General features: G+C 33.7%; 2 protein-coding genes and 1 long non-coding RNA gene across 6 annotated transcripts; 1 reads left to right on the top strand and 2 right to left on the bottom strand.

Moving 5' to 3' along the window:
- Positions 1 to 909: 909 nt before the first annotated feature.
- Positions 910 to 5041, bottom strand: LOC135145412 (DNA-directed RNA polymerase III subunit RPC3-like). Its single transcript, XM_064077507.1, has 17 exons — positions 4955 to 5041; positions 4324 to 4444; positions 3655 to 3875; positions 3441 to 3554; positions 3265 to 3384; positions 3126 to 3210; positions 2960 to 3072; positions 2730 to 2789; positions 2467 to 2553; positions 2129 to 2215; positions 1997 to 2078; positions 1798 to 1863; positions 1682 to 1743; positions 1544 to 1627; positions 1333 to 1494; positions 1096 to 1160; positions 910 to 1044 (listed from the first exon to the last, which is right to left on the bottom strand). Exons 1-17 carry the CDS (start codon positions 5039 to 5041, stop codon positions 933 to 935), a joined length of 1728 nt encoding a protein of 575 aa, XP_063933577.1. The 3' UTR covers positions 910 to 932.
- Positions 5042 to 10964: 5923 nt separating this feature from the next.
- LOC135145406 (uncharacterized) lies at positions 10965 to 11342 on the top strand. Its single transcript, XR_010283443.1, has 3 exons — positions 10965 to 11053; positions 11126 to 11189; positions 11252 to 11342. It is a non-coding gene; the product is annotated as an uncharacterized LOC135145406 (long non-coding RNA).
- A 77-nt stretch (positions 11343 to 11419) lies between these two features.
- Positions 11420 to 14204, bottom strand: LOC135145435 (DNA repair protein RAD51 homolog 3-like). Of its 4 annotated transcripts, none has more exons than XM_064077545.1 (15): positions 14130 to 14204; positions 13895 to 13975; positions 13700 to 13843; positions 13563 to 13650; positions 13451 to 13494; positions 13292 to 13354; positions 12926 to 13025; positions 12551 to 12748; positions 12339 to 12413; positions 12193 to 12278; positions 12055 to 12136; positions 11964 to 11999; positions 11769 to 11846; positions 11572 to 11718; positions 11420 to 11509 (listed from the first exon to the last, which is right to left on the bottom strand). In XM_064077545.1, exons 2-14 carry the CDS (start codon positions 13953 to 13955, stop codon positions 11604 to 11606), a joined length of 1170 nt encoding a protein of 389 aa, XP_063933615.1. In that variant the 5' UTR covers positions 13956 to 13975; positions 14130 to 14204; the 3' UTR covers positions 11420 to 11509; positions 11572 to 11603. The 4 variants fall into 4 exon arrangements, with proteins under 4 accessions (XP_063933615.1, XP_063933613.1, XP_063933614.1 ...); XM_064077543.1 differs by having other exon boundaries at positions 13895 to 14027; positions 14130 to 14195; XM_064077544.1 differs by having other exon boundaries at positions 13895 to 13978; positions 14130 to 14193.
- Positions 14205 to 26544: the final 12340 nt, after the last annotated feature.

Raw genomic sequence — 26544 nt, 5'->3', positions numbered from 1 at the left:
AAGTAACATGTTCATTTATTTATTTTTGTTGGTTTCAACGTTAATAATTCATCAATTTTTAAGCTGTAGACAATAGTTTCAATGTACTTTTTTAGTTTATTTTTGTATATTTATTAGCCTAAAATACTATCCTTATACTAAAATTGGTAAAAACCGAGCTTATAATTAAAAAGAATAGGTAAGGGGGTCCTAACAAATTTTATTTAAAATATACCCCAAATAAAGTTGCCTGTAAAGGTCATACATATATTGAGTAAAAGAATTCGTCGGTGGTAATAAATTAAATGATAATTTTTGAAAAAAAAAAAAAAAAAAGAAGGCTGCACGACTAATTGTTAACGTAAATAAGGAGAAAAAACGTTAAGAGTTTCTTAGCTGAAATAATTTTTATTATATTAGACCCACTATCAGAAGTTCCAGTAAAAGCCAAGCCAAGTAGAGAGGCGAAGGTGTAATAGCCGACCTGTACAACAGTGAACGTGGTAAGACATATCATATGAAGAATTCCCGCCAATGCCGACCAAATAACGGATGGCGTAACGCGGTTTAAACCATTTTAAGGCAGTTTTACATAGCAGATGTAATATTAAAAGGGTTCTGCGCTAGCGACGAAGCACGTGGTTACGAGCTTCTTTAGTCCCGATTACATGAAAAAGAATAATTTTACTAGGTCTATCTTTTGCTAGCTAAACTAAGGTAGTTGGTACTGTTAGTATTAATAACGTAAGAATTGGAATCGGAATAGCCAATAGACGGCTCCTCGTTTCAATAACAAAAGAAAAAACCTACAGAGAGCACAAGCCGTGCAAAAGCTATAAACTATCGTTTGCATACGTTTAATTAATTTATAAATCACCTTTACAACACTGTAATCATACTCAAAAAAAATTCTATTGATAACAAGAGCAATATTTTATATGAACAAAGTGTAACTACAGATCTCTGAGAATAAAGAGCATCTCGTCTATTTTCAATAAGGAAGCGTGAATTTTTTTAATGCTCTCTTGTAGTTTACTTAAAGCCTTTATGTCTGTCTCCGAAATTCTATTAATATTGTAACAAAATAATATTTCAACGAAGAGGAAAATTCTTTACCTTTCAGAACTTGACGGCGCTGTATATAACAGAGACGCCTTGAGACCCAACTCTTTTCCTTCAAGCTTGCATATGAAGTAACAATAAAGATACAAAATTACCATGAGCGAAGTATTTACCAGAATAAAATTTATATATGAAAAATTTTTATTAAATTAAGGGAAACAAGAATTATATAAACAGAACTATATAAAATTTTTGTAAACCAAAATAATTATCCCAAGAAAAACTTTTTACCTTTTCCAGTAACGTATTAGCCTTTTTTACTTCGCACAACTTTCTATTAATCAAGTTTGCGCATGTTTTATGTAATAAATGAACTATATTGGACACAGCACGTGGTAAATCGAACGAGTAAAGAGCAAGGGAACTCGAAAAATCATAAACTTTGGGAATTTCCTTATAAAAATTTACAAAACAAGCGAAGTTGAACTAAATAAAAAGGAACTTGAGAAAAGAGAAAGCCATCTTCGTACAGCTTTGAGAGAGACGAACAAGTTTCTTGCAAAGGGAGAACACAGTAGTGGGAAACCTACAAAAAAACACTAAACATAATGAAAAAAAATAATGAAAAGCTACGCAACACCTCCTGCTGCTCTAAACTAGAATACTTTTTCAAGCATCTAAAAATACGAGCGGATGCGGATCCTAAGGCATATTAGTACAGCGAGACCGCGCCACAGTAGAGCAAAACATGAAAACCGTATTTCTCCAGCACTGTAGACTCCACGAGTTGAAGTTGAAGACAGCGTTTCGCTTTGGCATAGTCTTTATGAAAAAATATGTTATTGAGAATACGACAATGTATACCTGAAACTTAAAAAAAATGTTATCAAAACAGTTCAACAAGAGTGTACTAGTGATGGCCTATTAACGAGCCTCAGAGTTTTAAAAGAAATACTAAGCCTATATATTCCTCCTTGACTTTCGTCACACTTTTCTATTAGGTCCGTTCCCTCCGAACAAAACGCTTCTAAGTATTCCTGAACCACAACGTAAGCGAGGAAATGCGTATACATAATACAAAACGAACGCTCAGCTCGGTGGAAGTGATCTCGAAAGAAATGTCTTTCAAAGTCTCGCATAAAGAATATAAGGAGACAGGTTTGTTATCATTGAGCTGCGAAAATTTTAAATAAAAGTTAAGGAGAATAGTTCTTACTCCCTAATAATCTCTGGAAAGCAAATTTTACCAGAGTCACCAAGTATATAAAAGCTCTTGCGTAGTTACGTAAAAAAAAGCACTATGCGGTGAAAAAGCAATTGTTGCAGACACTTCCAGACAATAAAAATGAAATTCCACTTTATATACCAAGACAACCCAAACCAAGAAAGAGCGACAAAGTTAAGTCGAAACATTTAGTGGTAAACCTCAGATGTTATCGCGCACCGTAAAAATTCTCTGCAGATGTTTCCAGCGCGTTCGTCCAAAAGCACAGAAACTCTGTGTGCTATAAACTTTCATAAAAGTGTATGAATATCCCCACTAATATAAGGACCACAATTTTATATAACAAATAAGTTCTTAACGTAAATACCAGTACGCGCTAATATATATAAAATATGTCTTATAAAGTATAAATCGTAGTATAAATAACAATATAAAGCATAAAGTTTTAATTAGAAGAGTTTGCCTTATTTCGAAAGTGCACGTGAAACGCTGCTGTATGAAGACGCCAAAGCTCAGAATCGGTCTATTGTTAAAAAAAGCGGTTCAACTTATCTAAAGTTAGATAAGTTACTTCAGATGTCTATACAACAACTGCACTTACGTGGTTATTTAACATTTCCTTTAATTTATTTATAAACTGGAAAAACTGAAACCTAATTAAGCTCACAACATTAACTAATACACTTTACTTACGTTATTGGTAGCCTTCCCTAAATCGAAAGAGCCCGAATCTTCGGCTTTAACAGAAATGATAAGTTTATTAGTCACCAAACTTTCAAAAGAACTTAGAATAAACATCGGCTTGACTATAAGTTTAATCCAACTGATATTTAAAGTGAAATAGAACTTATCTTAAAACCTTTATATAAGACACAAGTGGAATCCACTACAGATTTTTTAGAGGCCCTTCCCTGCTGAATTATATAATGAAGTAGAGATTCTTCCTAGTTTTACAAAATAACTTTTCAAAAGTAAATTAAAGTAGTTTATATGTAGACCTTATCTCCATAAGTACAGCTAACATATTCTAGATACCAAGCATAGCGAAGACGTAATAATATTTCAGATATCAAAACTTCATAGATTACAAAAGTTTGTAAATGAAACTGAACTACATTCTAAATAGATAAGGTAGGATAAGAAAATACCGAAAACTTTTAAATAATTTTATCACATGTTGAATCAAAGTAATAAGTGCATCCTGGACTATCTTTTTATGAAGCTTTGTATCTTCGCAAATACTAGGTAAAGTTTGATTATTTTTAACAATCAAGGAACTTCCAACAATCTTCAAAAATTAAGCAAAATGTGGGATTAGAAAGATCAAAAGCACAAAATATTGAAGGCTAAATTAAAAAATTGAAAGCATTCTTAAGAACAAAATTTACTTGAGCGGTACTACCAAAATGGTCACGTAATAACTCCTTAGCCATAAGGTGCTCACCCGAGAGCATAACGATATCACTGGGACTGATATGAACTTGCTTTGATCGCCACAAGTTATACTTGGGCCGAGAAGGATTTCCTCGCGCCGTCAACTCACCAATAGTCAAAAGTAGTCTTGCTTTCTTTGTCGTTAAAGTCGTTAAATAAAACTTTTGGTAGCTCCCTGCTCACAAGTCAATACAAATTTAAAAGTCAATCTTTAATTAAAATCATGTCCTTTAACCACCCACTCCCCCCAACATTTTTTTTTAGCACTAGCATACTACGGCCGGTCTTCTTCAGACCTTAAGAGGCTTAACATGAATTCCCTCTTCTGATGTGGTTGGGACACTAGTGCCCACTAGTATATACGCTTTTTAGAGAGCTATTATGGCTCTCCCGAAAGACTGAAAAAGCGGGAAATATCGGGAAATATCGGGCCCGGACTCCCACCATTATTTGGTCTAGTGCGGTGGAGAACCTTTAAAAACTACCACCGGAGGGGCAGCCCTAGGCACGAGTCTCGAGCCCAACTGAAGACATTGACTAACACTACTGCCAGCCAGGCTTCCCCGATATGAGCTCCTCACCCAGGAGGGAGGAGCCCCTTCCTTTTTTTTAAAAATTACTACTTCCGTCTATAGCATGAGGAATCGAGGGCTGCATGTGCATATGTAAGTGCAGCCCAACATGTGCTGTTACAATTTTTATTATTCTCCATTTCTTGTTTTCTGTAAGGTTGGTTAGGTGCTCCTAGAGAGTCAAAAATCATCAAATAATTTCTGCAGTACTTTTATTTCTTCTACCCCTTAAATGTATTACGTTAAATCTTTAGTATATGTTACTATTTTAATATATAACGTATCGTTTTATATTTATTCACGAGAACTTCCGGCTTATTAAATCAACACAAATATAGCCTGCTACTAAAAAACTTTTATAAGAGGAACTAGGAAAACTTAAATTATTATAAGTTTACAATTATTTTTTTACCCAATTTCAAGCTTCCGATGCTTATTACCTTTTAAAGGGGGGGCATACAGAAATAATTATAATATTGATCCAATAAAAAAAACCGAATATTAAGCAGACAACAACAATTTAAAAGGGAAATAAGCATAATCTTAATATAGAGCAGGTCTTAAACAAGCATCTTCCTTTCTTTATTTTCATAATATTCTCCCCTTTTTTTACTATACTTTTTATTTTATCTGCATTTGACCAAAAACACCTCAGCTCGGACAAGCTGAAAAATCAAATCACCAGGAGCTTGTTAGTACTGCGAGGGGTGTCCATGCGGGGCGAAAATGCGACTACTCCAGCTATAAAAGTTCCAAGTCTTCTGTTCATTGACTCAATCAAGCACCGTAGAAAGTCATTTACTAATCACAAAATAATTTATCTTTAACCTAACCTTTGTAACTTAATAAAGTTGTAGTAGACGCTGTACTGTTTGTAAAGGTTGGTAGAGGGAGGGGTTATTTATAATTTAATTAGAGAAATTGTGCCAACTGTAATAGGCCAGCGCTTGGCTAACGCAACCTTTAGCTTAGAGCACCTTTGCAGGCGTGTTCAAGATTAGCCTTACACCAAAATTCACTGGGATAAACTGTATGTTTTCTTTCTTTTTCTATTTAAATCGCTCCTTAAGTCCTTTGAGGTTCAAGCCAGGCTACTATAAAAGTGCTTACCCTCTCTTCCATAGCATTTGTAAATTTTTCTTGTCAAGCGACAACCCCCCCCTCCCCACTTTGAGGTTACCTTTCAGATGTTTTCAGCAGGTATACAGTTCCACTCCAATGTCTTCCTCTATGTTTCTTAATCGACTGCTATACCCTAATGTTACTTCTAGTCTCATCGAAGTAGCTCACGCCCTCCTTAACAGTCATTCAGTCACCCTAATTTTTTTACTTCTCGGTTCCTTCAACCCATATATGTAAATGTTCTGCGGTGGAGAAGAGCTGCTTTAAGATTTGGATAACTCAGTTAGACACTATAGGAGCAGGGTAGAAGCTAAAAAACATTAAAATTATATGTAATTGTGAATATTCTTGACATTTTTCGAAAAATTATATATTAATGTATAAAAGCGATACAAACCTAAAATAAAGTCAACCCCTACTCTTTATTTCTTTGTTACATTCAGTTACAGGGACATTATTGCAACTAACAAAAAACCGAAAAGAGGGCACACCTGTAAGCCTTTAAGTGAAAAACCTATGACTTTGAGTTTGCAGGTACTCAAAAACTCTCAATAGCGACAAGACAATAATATTTAAACGTTATCAACTGCAAAATATTAATTCGTGTAGATTTTACAATCTATTCCCTAACAGACAAGCAAGCCAAGGTATATTTTGGCAAGTTCGCCATAACCGAAGACTTAAAAAGGAAATCAGTTACTCAACTTTAAAAATTCAAGCAACAATTTCATAATTAATAGATACTTTCACCAAGAAACTAGTTTCATCGCTTACAAAAGGAGTTAGAGTTTAGAATAGCACAGGATTTGGGGTTATTTTTCAACAACTAACAAAATAGTAGTTCGTAACCCAATTAGTCGCCAACACATGGCTAGCAAACTAAGTATATAAACCCTAGATAATATGGCAGGACTAACTAGAACAATAAAACTGAGAACTCACTAGTGTGACGAAGCACTAACGAGCACAGTCTTTGGTATACAAATATAATAAAACTTTAATTAATTAAAAACATTTAATGGTATAGTTCTTTCCATGCCTACCAAAGAGGGAAAATATTATAAAATTATAGAATTTTGTAGCAAAAGGTGTATACATACTTGATCAGTTAGAAGAACAAGTTGTAGACATAGCTCAGCATTATAAACTATAAGTTGTGATTTCTGATGACTTCAACATATTAATACAAAGTGAAGTCGACGTTAAAATAAGAATAAAACTAGTGTCAGTAAACAGAAAATACAAAAACCAAAATAAGCTTTATTGCTACCTACACTAAATAAACAAAGAACTACCTCATTCAAACCGAAAAAAAACTAATCAACAATGGCCGTTGAGCGCCGATAAAAAAATTGTTCATTAAAAACAAGTTCACTGTAAGAGTTTGTCTAACACCGAAATTATAATTATATCATTGTCTACTTCGTTTCATGGATTATTGCCGTGGTTGCGTGTGATGTAGATACTTTCCTTGAATTTTTCTTGTAGGATAAAGGTTTCTGTTTCCATTTCAAATGATTAAGTTAAACAATAAAGCTAAAGCGTTCTATGATTTTCACTACAAAAAAGCTGTAAGTTGGTATGACATGGTATGAAGACGCCTTTTAGCTTTTAAGACTGCTCAAACATTTCACAGATGGGCTCTCAGCAAAAAAGACAAAATAATTTATGAAAATTAGCAGCCGTCCAGTCATAGTCCACTATAGGGGCTAAACCAATCATGATATTTATGGAAGTAAGAATTTTTTAACACGAATGCGACTTGGCTTATATATAATTATTATGGACATTTGTGTAGATATAAGGCCTTGAACTTTTAAATAATTTCTGTTAAAAGCCCTTCCACTTTTCGAAGTTGACATTGTAGAGAAAGGACACTTTGAAAAGTGAAGTGTTTTGCCTTTATATATATGTAGACACAGCTTAATGGAAAAAACGATGGGATCCAATAAATAAAGAATTAAATCTAATTAATTATAATATTGTCATAATACTATAAAAAATTTCAATATATTGCTTATTATTATTTTAAAAAAATGCATTCTTACAGGCGGTACTTCGGCGTTTAAAAACTTTTTGTTCCCCTACTGTATTATTAATGATATTGCACGCCTTTACATGAGTTTAAAGCTAACTCCTCAGCGCCGACAACCGAAGCTAGGTTAGCAAATTTTCGACATTACTCTGCTTGATAATAGCTGAAAGCATAGTTTAGTGCTGCGCTGCCATAGTTGGCTCCTTTTAAAAAATTCGAAAGGCGTTCAGAGCAGAAAACATGAACTACAGGAGTTAACGCTGCATGAAAGAATCTATTTGCATCTAAGTGAGGCACATCTTTTCTATAACATCACATTGGTAAAGAGATTACGTGATACAGCTATTCTAGTAAAACAACTCGTTCATCTAAATACCAATTCTTTACTTGCTCGAAAATCAGGAGGACGGCCGTTGGGTTTCCTTAGCTTAGCCAGTCAAGGGACTGTAGCTAATTGCAGCTTATAAGCCCTTAACAACCCTTGAGAACCACAAATTTGATGTTCTAAGCAACCTTCGGCTCTGTCTGAGTGATGGTCTTAATGGGAGGGATTAGCTTGAAACAGACGGTTGCTTTAAAAGATCTTTATTTCCCGAGGGCAATTTACGGGCTCTGCAAATTGTTGTTTGTATCTATAAGATTTTAATGGTATTTAACAGATCGAGTAGGATTTAACAGGCCCTTTGTGAAGACCTTCTTGCCTTACCTACATTACTTACCGTTGCCAAAATTAAAAATTATGACCATGGCTTACACTTCAAACTACGGCAGTGAAGACAATACTTTTCCATCTGCCTGCCTGAGGAGCTAAAAACACTATCTAGTTAATATTGCTCAACAAGTGACAAAGCGTTACAGTGTGCTGGATAGAAACTGGCACTAAACAGCAACTCTCGCGCATCAAAAAAATGCTGTTAGAACTCCCCAACCAATGCTGGAAATTAAGCCACATGACAAAAATTCAACGAAAGCTGTGCTTCCTTTCGCAAGTAAATTTTTTAAAAATACCAGACCGCAGTCATTTACCATTGTCCCCTCTGCGAGATAGCGATATTGAGTCCATAATAGACTTTAAGATCTACGTCCAAAATCCGTAAATAGTGTTTTTAATGCAATGCCGTTTCCCTCTTCAAGTTCCTTTTAGTTTACGCAAATTATTTACCCGCATGCGAGTTCATTTACAATGTGCTTAGGGCTTAATCATGCTTCAAAAACGAGGGTGGTGTAAGAGTAATTTGATAGAAAAAATTTACTTCCATTCAAACAAAATTTTCTTTACACGAGCCTAAGTGAGATGGTTGCGTTTAAATATGTTCTATGAATTAAAAAAATTTATATTTAAACGTTAAAACTAGAATAAAAACCGGGGTTACGCGTAACCCCATACACTTTCCACGATTTAAGTTCGCGTAGGCTGCAATCTATGTGCTTTCGTGTAAGCTTATTTTATTTTCCTGTCACATCTAAATATTTTAACTCTCCACCTTTGTAATAAATTTAGTTCAGCCGTAAAAGTTAACGTGGCAATTATAAAAAGTGCCTGGGTTTTTGAACCCCCCATTAGTATTTTAGGGTGTTAAAAATTACACATACATCTAAACAATAATAAACCACACAAAAATAATAATTAAAAAAAATAAGCCAAATAAAAATTTCATAAACTAATTTTCATAAAATAAACGCATTCTTAAATAGTTTGACAGAGGCTATGCTAAACGAATATTATTATATACAGTTACAATAAATTATCGTCTCTGTCTTTATCTTTTAAACGGAACAAATTAAACATTATTCAAGAATCTTAAATTTAATCCAAACAAATATACATAAACGAAAATGCTTTTGTAAACTTTTGGAAAGGTACATTAACGGAGTTAGATGATAACTACCCATAGAACAATAATTGCTATCACATAATCCTTATTGTGATGATTAATTTCGTGTCCAGAGTATATTTTACTCGTGGAGCTCAATAAAAATTTAGCTCGTTTTGCTTCTTCCTCTTGCTCACGTATATTTTTTCTTAATTTTATTTTGAGGTGGTTTAGTTGATGTATCTTTAAATTACTTGACAGATGGCCTAATTGCCCATAATAAAGTAATTCTCGCCTTTTTGTTCTAACCTTCTTAGTTGTTAATGCTACCCTAGGGCCAAAAATAAACACGGACTAAGCGAATTAAAATTTAATTTTTTATTAAAGCTGACGGCATTTGTGACCTAGGGATTTAGAGAAGAGTTCGGGTGTATCCTTTTTTTCTATCTTTTATCTTTACATTCGATATTTATTGCTATATATACATATACAATTTATATTTTAACTCCTTGGTGAAATTTTGCGTTTTTAATTTTTTTTAAGATTGTGAAGGGCTCCTTGTAGGTGGTAGTACTTACTAAAAAAAAAAAAGCAATTTTCGCTCCAGTTTACCGAGTACCCAGCAAAGTCATAAAAAATAATAGAACGTAACCTAACTATGACGCCGGCAATTCTTTTACTGCCTGTGTCAACCACCATTTTTACTATACTAAATTGACTTTTGTTGGAGATGTAAATAAAAATTGTATTTGCTCTTTTGTGTTTAGGGTTTCAAAAATGTTCAATAATTGTGTCTTTATATTTATATTATATTTCTTCGGTATACGCCTACGTCCTTGAGTTTAGATAATGCTTTTTCTAAAACTAAAAGCAATGTAGAACAAAGACTAAATAGGGGGTTCATAGGCAAAATAATTTATTTAGTAGGTTTTAAGCGAAGTGACTGAACAAAATTGCGTCGTAAACTCAAATGTAGTTGCTGGTTTATCTTAATAAAACAATTTAATACCAAATTGTTTTTTAAGACAGCATGTGCCGTTAAAGACTGCAATAAATCAGTCATTAGTTATACGAAACGCTCTCTATGTATATGCACAAAACAGTGAATCATTGTTTCATCTGTTAGCTCTTCTTTGTATTCAATTCCTTCTTTCATGTATTTTGCTTACTAATATATTTGAAAACATCTGAAACGATGAAAAGGTAAGGTTCTGTAAATAAACTTGAAGATTACATTTTGTTTAGTAATTAAACTCAATCGCGCGGTTTTTAAAAAAAAACTTCTTTTAATAGCTTCTGTGGTTTATCTCAGAGCTAGTAACTATAAAATTGAGCATGTTCAATTTGTACAGGCGTAAGGTTAAGCTGGTTAATACTGCATTTCTTCATTTATAACCCTTTGGTTCATATTGACTATATAAATTCGTAGTAGTCGAATTTATGTTTTTTTGAGCAGGAAATGGTAAATTATTATGAGTTGTGGAAAAGAAAATTACAAATTTTGTTATTTTGCCTAATGATAAGTAGTCGTGTACAAATTTTACCACCGTTAGCCAGACGGGAGACTGCTTTGAAGGAATTAGGACTAGCGAAAACAATATTTAACACCATATTCTAATTTAACGAGGGTTGGAGGCAACTTAACACGAGCAGCTGTTGCGTTCTTTTGTTCTGGCTCTTAACTAAATTCGATGGTTGTCAGAAGCTAGAAAAAAAGTTGAAATATGGTCATGTCGGCCGTTAAAAGTTCGTTGCAATTATTTAGGCAAATGTACAGAGAGTGCTGCAAATTTTCCAGTTATAACTTTAGGTACATTCCCATCCTTTTAGAAGGAGGTAGTATTGCTCAGTATTTTATTTTATTGTTTATTGTCCCGCTTAGAGAATATTCGAAACGAAAAGTGCGTTATCTCTGGGAAAAAAATAAGAATGCTACCGGTGAAGAGGTTCTTAATCTCTTTAATCTTAATCGTTGTAACCTTAAGTTTTTTTGGTGGTAACGGAGAAGCTCATTGAACTTTTGAAGGTCGCAAGTAAAGAGTTTAAGAGCTTAAAACGCCAAGTTATTGTTAATTCACTCTACCCCACTGAAAGCAGATAGGGACTTGGCAATAAATAAATATTTTGCTTTATTAATAGAAGAGCTATCTTTATTATTTTACTACAATTTTTAGGGCGTTAAAGTGATTGGTTACTTAAATCCGTTTACTATATAAAGTTTCAAAAAGGAGCAAGGCCTTAAATCTGTAGTACAAGTGATTCGGGACTTACGACGAGTAGTCGAAGTGGAAGTTTATTATTGACGAGGAAAATTTAAAAAAAATCAACCTTATAGGATTACTAGTATTCTAGACTTGCTTTCACAAGTCATTAGCGATGACTTTAGATTTTTGGTCAATATCTTTTTTTAGATCAACTTTCAACTTTTTTTGAGAGCTTCCTTCAACAGTCGACGAAGATTTAAAGTTCCAGTCCCTGTTAACACATTTAAAAAACTTTGTTAATCGGGAAAAGGGGCTCTAAACCTCAAGCCTCGCTCGGTTATTTTGTATAAACAATAATTTTTAGTAAGAAAGGGACATTTTTCCAGCGTTGCTTGAAAACTATCTAGTAGTAAATAAAACAAAATATCTTAAAAATAATGAAAAGGAAGCATCTTAGTAGGCGTTGGTAGGATATTTTCTAGCCGTTACTACGGTAGCAACAAGTATACATAACACTTGCCTCCGTCCATCAGAGAGCTAAATCTTTGCAAGCTGAACAAGCAACTTTAATGTTTTATGCTACTTAACTAAAACTTTAACCGAACACCTGATCTGCACCGAGCTTGTGTGGCACCACATGTCTCCCAGCGCTGGTGTTAATCCCTCGCGGGAACGATCTGAAGTTCGAACTAAAGGACATAAGAAATTGGAACGTGCACTAAAGCATAAACTCTAAAACAGCAACCGTTGGTGGTAACGTGGTTTACGACGACCACTGCCAATTCGTACTGGTGAGCCAAATTCGCGAGATCGAGAGCAAGTCTTCCCAGCCTAGAAAGTATAATATCTCAACTTTGAGGTATTTATCAACAACTGCGTTTTTGGTATAACCGAGAGTTGCGCAAGTTCATGGCATCGGGAGGGCTACAACGAAAATGAAAGGCTATACTATCTATTACTATCAGCCTGCCAGCGTGATTATAAAAGTATGATACGATTTAGTTAAGAAATAGCTAAACATAAGAAACAAAAGTGAAAGCAGATATGGTTTTGCAAAAGATAAAATCGCAGCAAAGCCTTAAGGTAAGTTTATGGGTTTAAACTTTGTAGTAGGGATCTGGTCGCACAGTATTTTGATTTTAGCAACGACTTCCAAGAGATCTTTGGAAGAAAGGATGCGATAAAAGTGAATCCTGCTCAAGGCTTTCTCCAGAGTATACGTAGTCCAAGATGACTCGTCCGAAAGTTTACCGCGCGAATAAAGCAATTCGACTTTCATATGCTCAAACTGCTCAGCGACTCTATAAGGATAAGGAAACCACATATAGTTGGCCAAATAAGGAAAATGATGGGCAGTCAGATAGCGACACCGTCCAAATACTAAGACGGTATATACTTAGTAACTTGTCAGGCTTGGTTTGCAACCTCAACTTTAAACAATGCGCTTGTCTAAAACAGAAGTGTTGAAAAGGGCAAACCTGCTTACGACAAAGCTCCCTTCCGTGTCCACGAAAATTGCTTCTCCGCCAATCCCACCGAGCTCTGTAGGAATACTCACGCTCAAACAGAGTTGTTTAGCTACGAGAAAATATATAGTAAGAAAGTTTAAGATAGAAGGTAAAGAAAATACATGCATTAACTTTGTAAAGAGCATATAAGAGCTTTTAAAGAAAATTATAACTTGAACAAAAACTAAAAATTAAATAATGATCATCTTATACATAAGAAGAAAAAGGATTGTCTATTAGAAAGAGGATAGAAGGTAGGCTATACAAAAGAGCAAAAAATTACTAGTTTGACACAAGTTTTAATATAAATTCTTAATAACTTTTGTAGGCAAAAACCTAACTGGGTTTTCCCAGTGCCCGGCGCCCCATAGATTTCCGTTACACATCCTCTTGGAACGCCTGATATATACTAGAATTAGGGTCGATAATAAAATTGCTACTAGAAGACTTAAATAGTAAGTATAGTAGATGTAAACGTAAATGTTCGAAAGCTACCTCCTAAAAGTTCGTTGGAACCCTCGATATGAAAATAAAGAATTCTAAAGGGATGGAAGAAAAAGCGTTAAAAGCGCAACTTAAATCTAAAATATATGTTAGTGGAAAATACCTATCTAATCCCGAAATAAAGGTTGAAATTGGTTTTAAAGATTTCTCTTTCTTTTTAAGATGGGACAGTGTATATAAACGACAAGTAACTAATAAATTAATAAGAAACTATAACACAAATAAAAGAAAAAAAGGTACTTCTCTTGTTAAAAGTTTCTCTAAGAAAATATTCTTTCAATTCTGATAGAATGGACTTAGCTTTAGTTAAAGGACATTTCAGTAACTTGGAAAAAAGTTCTAGATCTTGTAATCTCAAAATCTCCTCAGCAAATCTAAAACCAACTAAGTGTCCACTTATTAGTCTGCCAAAAGTCAACCAATTCATTATAGTACCGCTTAGAAGTAAAAATCGGTCTTCGTCGCTTAAAGGGATGGTTTGGATACCATGAAACATAGATACACTATTGAAACTAGCTGCTGGAGTTCATGAAAAGAAGTTTTTAAGTAGTCTTATTAGCGAATGTCGCTAATATTATTGCAAGAATTTAAGTTAACTCAAAAGGATAAAAGTACCATGGTCAATATAGGTTTAATAATGAAAGCTTTAACAATGAAAGTGCTTAGGTACCTAATCCCCGTGACTCAAGGAAAGGAGGGGGACAACGAGCTGCGATTTAAAAAAGTAATGAGTGATCATGTAGTAACGGACTCGTAAACCGGTGCGCGTGACATAGAAAAGCAACTTGTGGTTTTATATATGTGACAGAGTGAATGTACTATTAACTATTTTTGCGATAAGTCGAGTGCAGCTTAGTCTTGATTTAGGCGCAATTTAAGCGTCCATACGTCTCAGGAGGAGCATCATGAATGTTCCGAATTTCCTAGGGGAAAGTGAGGCGTGGTCATACTTTTGGTCACCCACCGAAGACTAATTAAGATTTTGAAGATTTGACTTCTCAGATCGGACACGTTGAAACGCATTTCGCCAGTGCACTTTCCCTCAGTAAATGTAGATTTATGATGACGAGGTTATATAATCTTCATTTAGACCGAAAAAAAGAGTCGCATTTTAAACGTTTACCGTCTTTCCCTTTTTTTAACGTTTTTTTATATAATTATATAAGCTTGTAGTTTTTCTATAACCGCTCTGGTACACACATTTCTAAGTTTAAATAAAAAAGTTATTAGGCCGTCTTTAGCTTAGGAGTTGGGTGGGGATGTAGTACAAAATTGTTTGGATAAAAACATTTCGTAAATGTTTGTTAAGGTAAAGAAAAATGATTTGATCTCACTTCACGATGCAATTAAAAGTTTCGAAAAAATCAAGGTGCCACACTCCAAGGAGGTTGTTTAAAGGAATCTGGACTCTGTCAATATGAAAAGCTGAGCGGAAAGACCACGCGACGGTTGGGCAACTCGTTATTTTAAGTAATTGGCTTCTCTTAAGTATATGAGGGTGTAAGAAAGAAGTTAAATTCCTAATTTTTTTTAAAATATTCTATGTAAGGTTTCCAGTTATATCTGGAGCCAATAATAACGTCAAGGTATTTTGTCTATGTGCATAAGGGATGAATTTTTTGCGATAGCGTTAAAACTTTAATTATTCCCTGCTTTCCTTCTCTTGAGTAGAGCTTGTAAGACATTTTAGTCCGCACCACCCAATGTAGGTGGTTTTGATTTTACAATAGATGGCAAGCTATCAGGTTTTGGAATTAAGGAAACTTTGTTGATAGGAGAAAAAATATACAGCATATATATAGGAAAATAATAAAGTTGACAATAATGTGCCCTGAGTGACAAGAGCTCTAAGGAACTGAGAGCAGACAAGTTTTTCTTATGTTCGTGAAACAGATGACCCGTTAAAAAGAATGAATGCAACACATTTTTGCAACTCGTGTATAATCTAATTTTTACGTAAGTCCTTCGTGGCAGGCTATATCACAAACTATCCCGATATTATAAGAAACTATGACTATAAGCTTTTTGTAATTAAAGGCTTTAGTGCTATTCTCCACAATTCCTTAAAATTTACTGTGTATCTGAGTGCCCTATTTAATAACCAAATTGCTGTGAGGGAAGAAGATTGTAAAATTTGAAGCTAGAGAAGATTACGGTTTCAATAATTTCATAAACACAAGAAAGTTAACTAATCGGTCGATAGTCTTTAGAATAGCTGCTGGTACGGTTACTTTTTTATATAAGAACAACTTCAGGTTAAATTCAATATGTGGGAAGTAACATTGTAGAAAATAGGAAAAGTACACAATTTGCCGCTGGTTAAAGATATTTAAGCATTAATTCGATATACCACCAGGGCACCTACTTTTTTTAATATTAAATCTATTGATTTCAGTCAGAGACTTCCTTTTCAATCGTAAACACTTGAAAATTATATTTGGTTATATACGTAGTATTTTTTCTTTTTACTAAGAATAGCATAGAGCGGACACTGAGGAGATGTAAATATATTGACCTTTTCTCGATTGAAAGAATTATTTCTCCCTTATTGGTAGTAAAGAGGTATATCAATTACTCTTGCGAGTTTTTAAAAGTTTTGGCAGTTATCTATGTTAAGTTATCGGATGACATACGCAAAGCTTGTTACAAAAGGCATTTAGTTCACACTTAATCGCATTACTTATTTTGTTAAAGGCTAACTTATTACAATGAGCATGTCTTTTCTAATATTTTTTTAATTACCTACGTTTACTAACACCTCAAGGTGAGTAAACGTATTTGAAGTTTAAAACAATTTTATGAGTATTTAATAAATTTTTAAAGTTAAATTACCGTGTTCTTCAAATAAAAAGAACAGCGAATCATTTTTAAAGGAAAAGGAAGGATTACAAACGGTAAAAAAAATTATTTACTACTGTGTTCTTAAAAAGATTCCCTTTAGACTACTCTCTTTGTTGGCCGACTTAAATCTCTACTTAACAATACTATGGATCATAGTCTGTTGATAATTTATAGTTGCATACAGGAACCAATATGATCTTTAGTAAAGCTATGTCAAATATATTAAGGTAGCCTCTAGTTGAGCGATATGTAGTTTTAAAGAGGGCAGAATAGAAACCCTATTATTTTTTACCCAGCGTTCTAAAAACTTGCCATTCGGATTGTCACATCTGCCGTACCACGAAGAGTGTTGGTTTTTAGGTTTTCACAAACAATTACTAGAATAGGATCGTAGAAGATTTTTTTTAATCTCCCTTCAATAGCCCCATTCTGGGCAACTTATAACAGGAAATTATATTTACTGACCAAGTTTTCTGATGTGATGCACACACTGTAGCCTTTATTAAGTAGTGCTTTATATGTCGCTTAATAGGGATAAGTAAGCTTCCATCTCCTATGTTTTTTTTACGGTATTGTTAATATGTAAGTAGTTTGGTGAATTAATCTTTTTGTTGTGTTCAAGTGGGACACCTGATATTAAAGTAAGGTCGAGATTCATCCTTTTGGTCAAATTCTAGAGCTCCCATTTTTTATCCAGTATACCATTGGAACTCCAAAGACGCTCCAATTAAAGGGTGCTATTCGTTTAATGATGAAATCATTGAGACGAGTTGAAAGTTGAGTAAGTTTGGTAGTTATTTCTTGAACCAACCCCCAGGAGATACCACGTTTTCACGTGTCAGAGTATATAGAGATAGTAGTACAGCTAAGGCTTCTAAACGGCCCGATTTTAGGGTAATACAAACCTCTAAAGTTTGCAGAGTGCTCATTTAGGCAGTTGATAAACTTCGGTTTATCATCTCTAGGCTTAGGGCAGGATTTAAAATCTCTGTTTAGCGCACATTTAGCACATTTATATCGCGAATGGAGAATTTTTGTGTTGTCTACATAATTGGCAGCGAAGCACTACCCCAATTCTTCTTTTTTTTTTTTAAGGCTCAGAGAAACGAAGTCATCACGTGTTTTTCGACTTTAAATATAGTACTTCCGTGCTCAGATATGACGAGGGGCAAAGGGGTTCTGTGTAATCATACCCTAATTCTAATAACCTTAGTGGGGTGAAAATCCTGATTTTTTAGGTCTAATTAATAAACTCTGCTTCATTTTAAAGAAAGTAATACCGCAAAAACAACCTTGAGCCCTTCTTGGAAGGGTGGCAATTAGTGTAATACTTAAAATTATATAAATCTAAAAAAAAATTGAACGTTGAGGTCTTCCTCACCAGGTGTATAAATATTCTAATCCACGCTTCCATTTCAGTACCTGAAAGATCTCTATGAAGTAATTATTTTAATTTAGTACAGTTTGCTCCACCGTTCTTATAGCGTACGGTAACGGGCGATATACTAATTTATATTTGTATATTAGATATGTTATTAGCGATATACTATTAGTAGTGGTAAGGTCATTATTATCATTAAAACTATCATTTTTGCTACCTTTATTAGTAGTATTATCTCAGTCTAAATCTCTTCTTAAATTTATAGCAGTTGTCAGATATTGAGAATACTATTTTTTTTATACAAATTTTTTACTATATTATGGTTAACTTTTTTAATAGAAATAACATATGACTTGTTATATCGCTATCCTCTAATATGTCTATTATATACGCTTCTGGTTCCATTATTTGGAGAGCGAAATATGGGTTAGATTTGGACTCAATAGCTTTCTTTCATCTAGGAAAATTTTCGAAAATCTTTTTCTTCTAAAAATGACCGTACTCCCATAGTTTAAACTTTTAGCTACTTTTAAGTGTTCTGCATTCGAGGTTAACAAAGTGGCAGTAAGTTCTTTTGGACGCTATTTGTAGAATTGGGACGCATGAGTGTAAAAGAGAATAAGTAATGGTATTTTGATTATATTAATATAAAAAACTATTAATAATAATAAAAAATAGATAAATATATAAATAAACTTTAGTAATATCATGAAGAAGAATATTTACCAAGGTAGTCAAATATAAACATGCCAAAAAAAAATAAGATTTTAAAGAGAAGTCTGGTGAAAACTGTTAAAAATACATTTTTTGTAGAGAAAAAAAAATGGGTAAAAAAAATTTTTAATTTTAATTATAAAAATAATAAGGAAACGAATAAAGGCAGTAGCCAATCGACTAGTCAACAGGGGCAGTAGCACCAAGGGGGGTCCCTATACATCACGGTTCCATATTGTAAACAGCCTTTTTTAGTCCAACTTATAAATAATCATTTCCTGAAAATAAAAGTGATTTCCGAGAGATGCGATTTGAACTATGTGCGTAAGTTTAAAATTTCAGTTCCATAAATGTAAATAGTGTCACTTAACATCCTGCGCGTGGGCAGTAATTACATTGTTACTTTCACAAAAATAACTACAGGCGCACAGGGACATCCACAAATTGTCTTACTTCTCCACTTTTTTTAAGTCTTGTAAGGATATTTAGCGCCACACAAGGGGTTAGGGCACAAGTGTTCACCAGTGCTACCCTCCCGAAGAAAGTAAAGTTTCATGACTGCCCCTGGACAGTGAGGTGTTGCAGAGGCGTAGAGCCTAAAAGGATAGAAACCCTCCAGAGTCACCACCAGGAGAGGTGGCCCTAGACCGAGACCCCCTTGAGACATCGGCCAGCACCACGGCTATACATTGCGTCCGAGGCTATCAAGTTCCCATCTAAGGCAGGGAGCCTTATCCTACTTTATACAATATCTATATAATTAGTTATCCAAAATTATTAATGCTAGTATTCCATAGCTCACTATCGATAAAATTTAATATTTACCTATAAATTTCATGTTTTAGATTAGTTCCTCTAAATTAGCGTTAGGTTCACCAAATAAATTAATTTTTATTAGTTTTATTTCTCTTTTTTGGTCGTGTTGTTCTTACGGGTTTATAGATTTGAGAACTGCTTATTAAAAAACGAAATTGGGTATAATATATTATCCTTTAATTTACCTTTATATTATAAATAAAAAAGGATATATGATAATAAGCTTTGTGGAAGTTTAAAGGGATTGTGAAGTTAATAGCTTTCAACCGTCTTAGGGGCAAAACGCCCCTTGTCAAATTATTAACACCTAAGATAAACAAAGAGCGTGGATAGGTCACCTCTTATGTCCTTATTTTATATCATTAATTGGTCTTGTGTCCTCAAGTATTCTCACATGATCTCTAAAGGTAACCCCCTCCCCTTAAGCACTTTCACTAAAAAAAATTGCACGCTTCCAATATGTTAGACTTTTTAGGCTTAAAAGTCTTATTCATATTGAAAGAAAGAGCTGATAATATAACAACTCTTCTATACTGGAGCCCTGAACGATCTTGAATTAATGATCTCTTCCAGCGTATTCATTCTTCCAAGGTAGTAGCACTCCAAAATCCTTAAAAACTTCCCCTGACCAGTTCTTTCCCTATATAAATTAACATTTTTCTTAATAGTTTACTCAACTAATTTACATATACATGATTCAATAGTTTAAAATTTATTACAGACTACTTAATCTTTATTAATATTAAGTTTTTTTTAACTTTTTAAGGGTTTGAACCCGTTCTTGCACTCACTCTCTACATGTTCATAAGCTTTTTTCTAAACAATAAAAGTTAAGTTATACAAAGAACTATAATTGCTTTCACCAACTATGCCTTACTATAATGTAAGCAACAGAAATATATGTAGGTGTTTTTCAGCTTAGCGATTATGGTAGTTACTCTTTTCTGATTTTTAACTCATCAGTATTGCCAAACGATAGAACTGTTCCCTGCACTCTGCGTTTTAGCATAGTCCAGGGTGGTAAAAGAGTATTTTTTGTTTAAAAAGAAAAAGGCATATTATTTTACAATGCACTGCTTTAATAAATATCTTATTATCGTAGTCATCAGGTATATGCTGTAACTCGTTCTTGGTGACTCTTTCTAATTTTGGTTTAAGCACAACCACGTGCCCATGGCTTTAAATAATTGCAAAGGTCCCACTTCTAGCAGATCTTTTAACATTGTATAACTTTTCGCTTAAGCTTTACCTTAATCACAAGTGAATTTACATTGGACTAACCCCATCTTTTTCTATACCACTGATTACCGACTTTTCTATAAAATTCTAACTGTTAAAGCTTTTATAGGTTTGCTCATCTCATTACTTCCGAGCTCATCAACTTTTCTTTTCCTTGTCGAAATTTCTCTTATCTTTCTGTCAATATCGTTGTGTTCTTTACCCTGCAGTTTATCTCTTTTTGACGGGAAGTGAACTCATTCTCCATAGAGAACATTTTTGGTTTGGAATACTTAATGATCTCCTTATAATGACTCTTCCCAAGTAAAACGTCTAATCCCCTATCGTACTTTTAACTTAAACTTTATCAAATAAGTGCTTTGACACTTTAAATAACACTGTGTAGATGTATAGAAAGTCATCAAATACGCTTTATGTCTTTTTTAATATACAATAAGTGATAGATATTCTTTCACTTTACTATAACATATATAACTCTCAAAATTCAGCCCACAAAGAGAAAAGTATTCTGATTTAAAAACCTCCATAGAAAACACTATCTTAATCTCTATCAAATATATGAACACTATTTACTAAAGTTACATTATCACTTTTTATAGGACTTGGGGTAATTATTTTTATTAAAAAACTCTTCACAAGTATTATTAATTTTTTTAATTTTATCATCCTATCTAATTGCTAACTAATAATAACATTCGCTAACCTACTTACGTTATTATAATTACACTTTATTAAAATTCTTTTCAAACTTCAATTTTGCGTTTTTTTTATAACTTCTAACTTCAAGCAACTAACCCTCCTTGTAAAAGTGTCTCTCGGGTAAATAAAAGTGAAATATTTGATCTTTCAGACTGATAGTGCCGAGAACTAGTAGATTTCAGACAACGAAAAAGTACAGTATAGGAAGGTTAGGAGGAAAGAGAAACTGACAATTATCTAATAACCTTTGCCACCTCAAACCCAAAGCAAACAAATACAGCGAGTAACTATAGCAGTGCACACAGAAAACCATATTGAAAAATGGCAAAACGCACATATTTTCCCGAACTCTTGTAGCCCAGAAAGAATAACCACTTAAATGGCGGTAATCTTCGATGAAACGGCTAGAGGGGCTAGTTAAAGTTAAAGAATACTTGTGCTAAACTTATTTCGAGAAGTAGGCTGTGGTAAGTTAATAACCTTGTCATCAGAGATAGCTCTCAAATAGAGCTTCTTAAGCATAAAATTAAATATACCATTGGAGCCCGTAGCTTTTTTTGCATTTAGCAATTAGACTAAAGTTTTATACCGCACTGATGGTGGTTTATTGTCCTAGATTATCTATCCTTACACACCTTACCATCCTTATTGAGGTTTGGAATATTTTCTTTGGTCATTACATCTTTGAATAAGCTTGTAGATTGTTTTTTCATTTTATGGTGTATTTGTCTGCTTACAATGATATAGTAACAACGATAACAACAGTTTTAGTGCTTAAAATAAAAGTAATACCTGTGTTAATAACAATTATGATACTAATAAATACAAAATAATGGATTGATCCTCAAACAATTAAAATAAAGAGAAGAGATGATATTGTTAACTTGATTGAACTCGATAACATCAGAATTTCCGGTGCTAAACGCGTGGTACATGGCATAATTATCATTAATAACTTTTGCAGGTTCACCGCTGTCTTGGACCGAGACCACTTTTATAATATATCATAATAAAATGAAGATATGAAATTAAACATATTTTTTTTTTAAGAAGACATTTTTATTGACCTGTTCACGATCTGTACCTATCTTCTTTACAAAAGTATATAATTACTTCCACATATGAGCCACTAGTGAATGCACGCAACATACTTATATATACTGGTAAATAACACTCTTCAGTTCATGTACTCAACCAGAGAGTAGCTACCTCTCTTCTTAGATACGGTTCCAACACTAATAAGATCAAAAACCTGCATTCCTACCGAATTGTATTGTTTTTTTAATTACTAGTCGGTGAAATTCTTTTGTGTCCAACTGGCTGGGTTCAAAACCCTACTAACGGCTCCGAAAAGGAGCATAGTGTTATTAACCTTACACATCAACAAGACAGTCCTACCGCATGCCTTGTTCCAACTCTACTCGTGCTGAACGGCAGATTATCATGTTAACTTAGCAGGTCTCGCCAAGGGTGTGAAGGTCAACAATTTCTACCTTATTTGTGTATCAGAATAATTAACATCAATAGGCAACTTAGTATACTCTACGTAAGCTTCATTACCTAAGTTAAAAAAAGAGGTCACTTCGCTTTCAATAGTCAGAACACTATAAAAACCAGTCTCTTCAAACTCTGAGTTTAGTCAGTAAGCAGGTACAGGGGAGCAAGAAGAAAGTGTGTACTTAAGAGAGTATCAAAACACTAATAACACAGGGCGAGATAGAACTGCCGGTTGATCTTGCAAAATAACTTTCCTCTATGATTTGACTCCGATTCGGCAGTTTATGATGTATTGATTCTTATTCTCGATGCTTACGAACGCTAGGCGGTTCCAGAGGGATGAATTAACGACCGTGCAAGACGGTCCTGAGCGCTCAGCATCTTTAATAGATTTTCGTCCTTCTTTAAACAGCCGAGTCCACCTTATAACCGTTGCATATGATGAAGCTCATTATATATAAAACAGTGGCCAACTCGCACGTTTACCCCTTACAAAGTACTTTATCAAAGCAAGATATTTAAATTTCTAAAGTGACAAGGAGACTTGTTGTTTGTTTGACGTTTACTCAGTAACTGTTACATCAACCTTAAGTATATTTGACATCAGTTATTAACAGTATGGTGAGTATTTTTTTTAAATACCCCCTTTTAGATGAGACTTACTTTCCGCCGGACAGCCCTCGTATGGTTAGTGAGTTCGTGCTGCATATATTTTATAAATTGAAGATGAGTAACTGGTCGATGTTACTGTTACTGTCCCTCATTTATGCAAAAGGGAAGTATTTCTTACACGATTAAAGCTTTAACAGAATTAGAACCGGAAGAGTTAGCACTTTTGTACGAGGAAACTGAGAAATTTTTGGGAGATAATGACCCGAAATTGGAAAGTGATGGTTTTTAAAATACATGTGGTAAGGCAGATGAGTTTTTTGGGATCATTTTGCCTATAAATGGCTACGAACTTGTGAACTAGGATGAAGCTGAAGAACAATTTAGGAAGAGAAAAACATTATTTAAGAAATAAATGTCAGTGGTATAATTCGCCGTTTGTGTCTACAACAACCAGAGTCCTTCAAAAAATATAGTACTATATTTGCCAGGAACCAAACCCAATGCATGGGGCGCAGATATCGAACTATTTTTGTGAAGACTTTTTTGGCCAAGAAATAATAACATAAGTAGCTGGTCACACCGATGAGGGAGTGCGAGGTTAAGCAGTTTGGAATTCCCATTTATAGAGGGACTATGTCAGAAAAGTTGCACACTTTTCTTACAAATTTTCTTCATTTTGACAACAAAGATACTCGACCTGAAGAAAAAGAAAAGAAAAGTTATCCCAATTCAATATATATTTCGAAATTTGACGAAAATTGTAGTAACTATTATACATAAGTAAACGCGTTAGAGTGGATGAACTAATGCTAGTTTTAAAGGGAGATGCCCGTTTAAGGTTTACATTCCAACAAGCCGATATATATGGTTATATAGTAGTGTTATGCGAAAAATCGTATATGCCATCGACAATTTCATATAAAGACAAAGAAGAACAACCCTCTACAGATCTAATACCAATGCAATATGTCCTCAAATTATGTGAATCGTTATATGGTACGAACAGAAATGTAACAGTAATTTTAACTGGTTCTGTTCTTCCATAGTGGACGCCATAGAAAAAATAAACCGGGTTTTCCCCCAAACTTCTGGAAAACGACCTCGAGTGCATGCCATAAACCGAATACGAGTATATGGATTACTAGCGTTTACCATTTAATTAATTATTAGCTATTTAAATCGAGTATTACCCTGCTACTAATGTCTACAGTACTCCCAAAGCTGTCATGTCACTCATTAACCGAAAAGACGATATAGTTCGCTAAACTTTAAATTTAATACAGTTCTATTCACGCAGTCAGGACGGCCAGGCGACTGTATAAAGTTTTCATTGCTTCTTTTTATGCACTATGCAATACCCAATTTTTTTTTTTTATTTAAATGCTCTTAAAAGTTTTTTATTTTGGCTAATTTTTAATTTCGCTTCTCTTCTTAATTTAATTTATTTAACTGTAAACATAAGACAATACGAGCAAAAGTATCGCATCTCCTTTACTACATTTCTGCACTATTTTTATTTAGGGGTGTAGCCGGAGTGGTAATCTGAGCAGTTACTATTAGAATTTATGAGGGCGAAATTTAATACGCGGCCAGCAAAGAACGAAAAAAAGAGTCACGTCGGTGGGAATCAAACCCAAGAGCTAGAGTATGCGAGTCAGTGCTCTTAACCGCTGAGCGACGACTACTCTCGATGTAGATATGATGGTCTTAAGTATTTATGCTGTCAGGTCACTGCTCCCTTAAAGCTAGATAAAATTTCTTACCAATAAAAAGGATATTATGGTTAGCACCAACTTATTAGGCAAGACGGTGCAATCAGTGCTGTTTACACCTAAAAGTTAAGTAGAATTATTATTCCTAAAATGTTTTTTGGTAGCGAGACTGTCTTCAGTGGCTACTGCCTGATTTGGTTAGGACCTAAACGCAGAACCTCTTCAATAAAAAAAGAATCTGATTCGATTTTTAATTAGTCTAGGGATGTTAGAGGCAAAAAAGTTTAGTTTGCTTGTTTTTCTCAAGTTTACTTAAACACATACTCGTGCCAAAGTAAAATTAAAATTCCCCATTTTGTTTTTACGGCCAGGTACATATGGTTAGTTTCTTCTGGGAATTTAATATTAAACAAAGTAAACAAAATGTGCAAGTGTGTTCAGAGCTTTTGCCAGCATGTTTAAGTATCTACATGAATGCCTGTTGCGCTGTCCGCCTTATACCTTTATTTCAAAGATAGAAAGGTTTTAGACGATTATCTTTACGAGCTTTTAAGGTTTAGTATATTAAAAAATGTTTATTTTATGGAAGTTAACGGGCTAAGTTGTCTGTAAAGCAAATTGTTAGTTTTATATTTATAATATAAGAACTCGAAAAAACTTATAATTATAACTATGTATTATCTAAAAAAAAATGGTTGTTTATTTTGATAAGTTGCAGGCAAAAAACACGCCTATATTCTTTGCCTACTTACTTTTAACTTTTTTAGATTTATCCCCGTGCTAAAATTGTATCGATTAAAAGAACCTGCTTGTTTTGTTGTGAGTGTAATTTTTGCTTTGTACCTTTTAATATGCCTTATGAAACATAAAGAATAAAGTTCCAGTTAACTCAGGTGCAAGAATTATTTATTTAAAGCATACTTATTATCTAAAAAGAATAACATAAAAAATTGTAAAATTAGATTATACTTAAATTTTATTGATAATTATTTTTACAGTGTAATTGTGCTATGGGGATAGCTGTTTTATAAACTGTTTCTACATTTTTACAATTTCGCTTCATATCTTTTTTGGTACGTCTTATGAAACCTATATTAAAATTTTTAAGTTAACCCAAAAGCTGACTATTCTAAGGCAATATTTATCAAAAAAATTGTAATAAGGAAAACTTGTAGATATAGACTTCAAAAGAGATCGGCAACCACAATAAAAATAAGTGTACTATAAAAGTTACTTATATCCTCCGTGATTTCTGATTCTCTCAGTCTGTATATAATAAAAGGCCACTCAACTAAAATGGCATTTGAAGATAAAGTTAGCAAGCCACGAATAAACCAAAAAAGCACCATTTAATTTTGTTTGTTTCCTAAACTTTCGAACGGGCTGTTTCTTTTGAGAGCACGGAAACAAACCAACTTGCTGTTGGCTAAAAGTTCCAAGAATCTCTAAGTTATCTACTTGACGGAGCAAATAATCCATAATAAATTCGTACAACTTTTTTTTCTTGCCCTCAAATAAAAAGTTAACTTAAAAAGCGCTAAAAAAATGAAGTATTCAAATAAATATAAGAACTT

Source organism: Zophobas morio, unplaced genomic scaffold (genome assembly GCF_036711695.1).
Source record: "Zophobas morio isolate AGI-343-1 ecotype UQ-CSIRO unplaced genomic scaffold, CSIRO_AGI_Zmor_V1 ptg000148l, whole genome shotgun sequence".
NCBI lineage: Eukaryota > Metazoa > Arthropoda > Insecta > Coleoptera > Tenebrionidae > Zophobas > Zophobas morio.
The sequence above is the reverse complement of the archived record's forward strand: the minus strand, read 5'-3'. Positions and strand labels throughout refer to the sequence as shown.

Coding starts and splice junctions, on each gene's coding strand:
- LOC135145412 (XM_064077507.1), bottom strand. CDS start 5,041: ATGAACAGAAGACTTGGAACTTTTATAGCTGGAGTAGTCGCATTTTCG. Junction 3,211..3,264: donor GCTGTACTTATGGAGATAAG/GTCTACATATAA, acceptor TTGTAAAACTAG/GAAGAATCTCTACTTCATTA. Junction 1,161..1,332: donor CTAATACGTTACTGGAAAAG/GTAAAAAGTTTT, acceptor TTCATATGCAAG/CTTGAAGGAAAAGAGTTGGG.
- LOC135145435 (XM_064077545.1), bottom strand. CDS start 13,955: ATGTTTCATGGTATCCAAACCATCCCTTTAAGCGACGAAGACCGATTT. Junction 12,279..12,338: donor ATGAACTTGCGCAACTCTCG/GTTATACCAAAA, acceptor TATACTTTCTAG/GCTGGGAAGACTTGCTCTCG. Junction 12,000..12,054: donor ACAAGCTCGGTGCAGATCAG/GTGTTCGGTTAA, acceptor TTGCTTGTTCAG/CTTGCAAAGATTTAGCTCTC.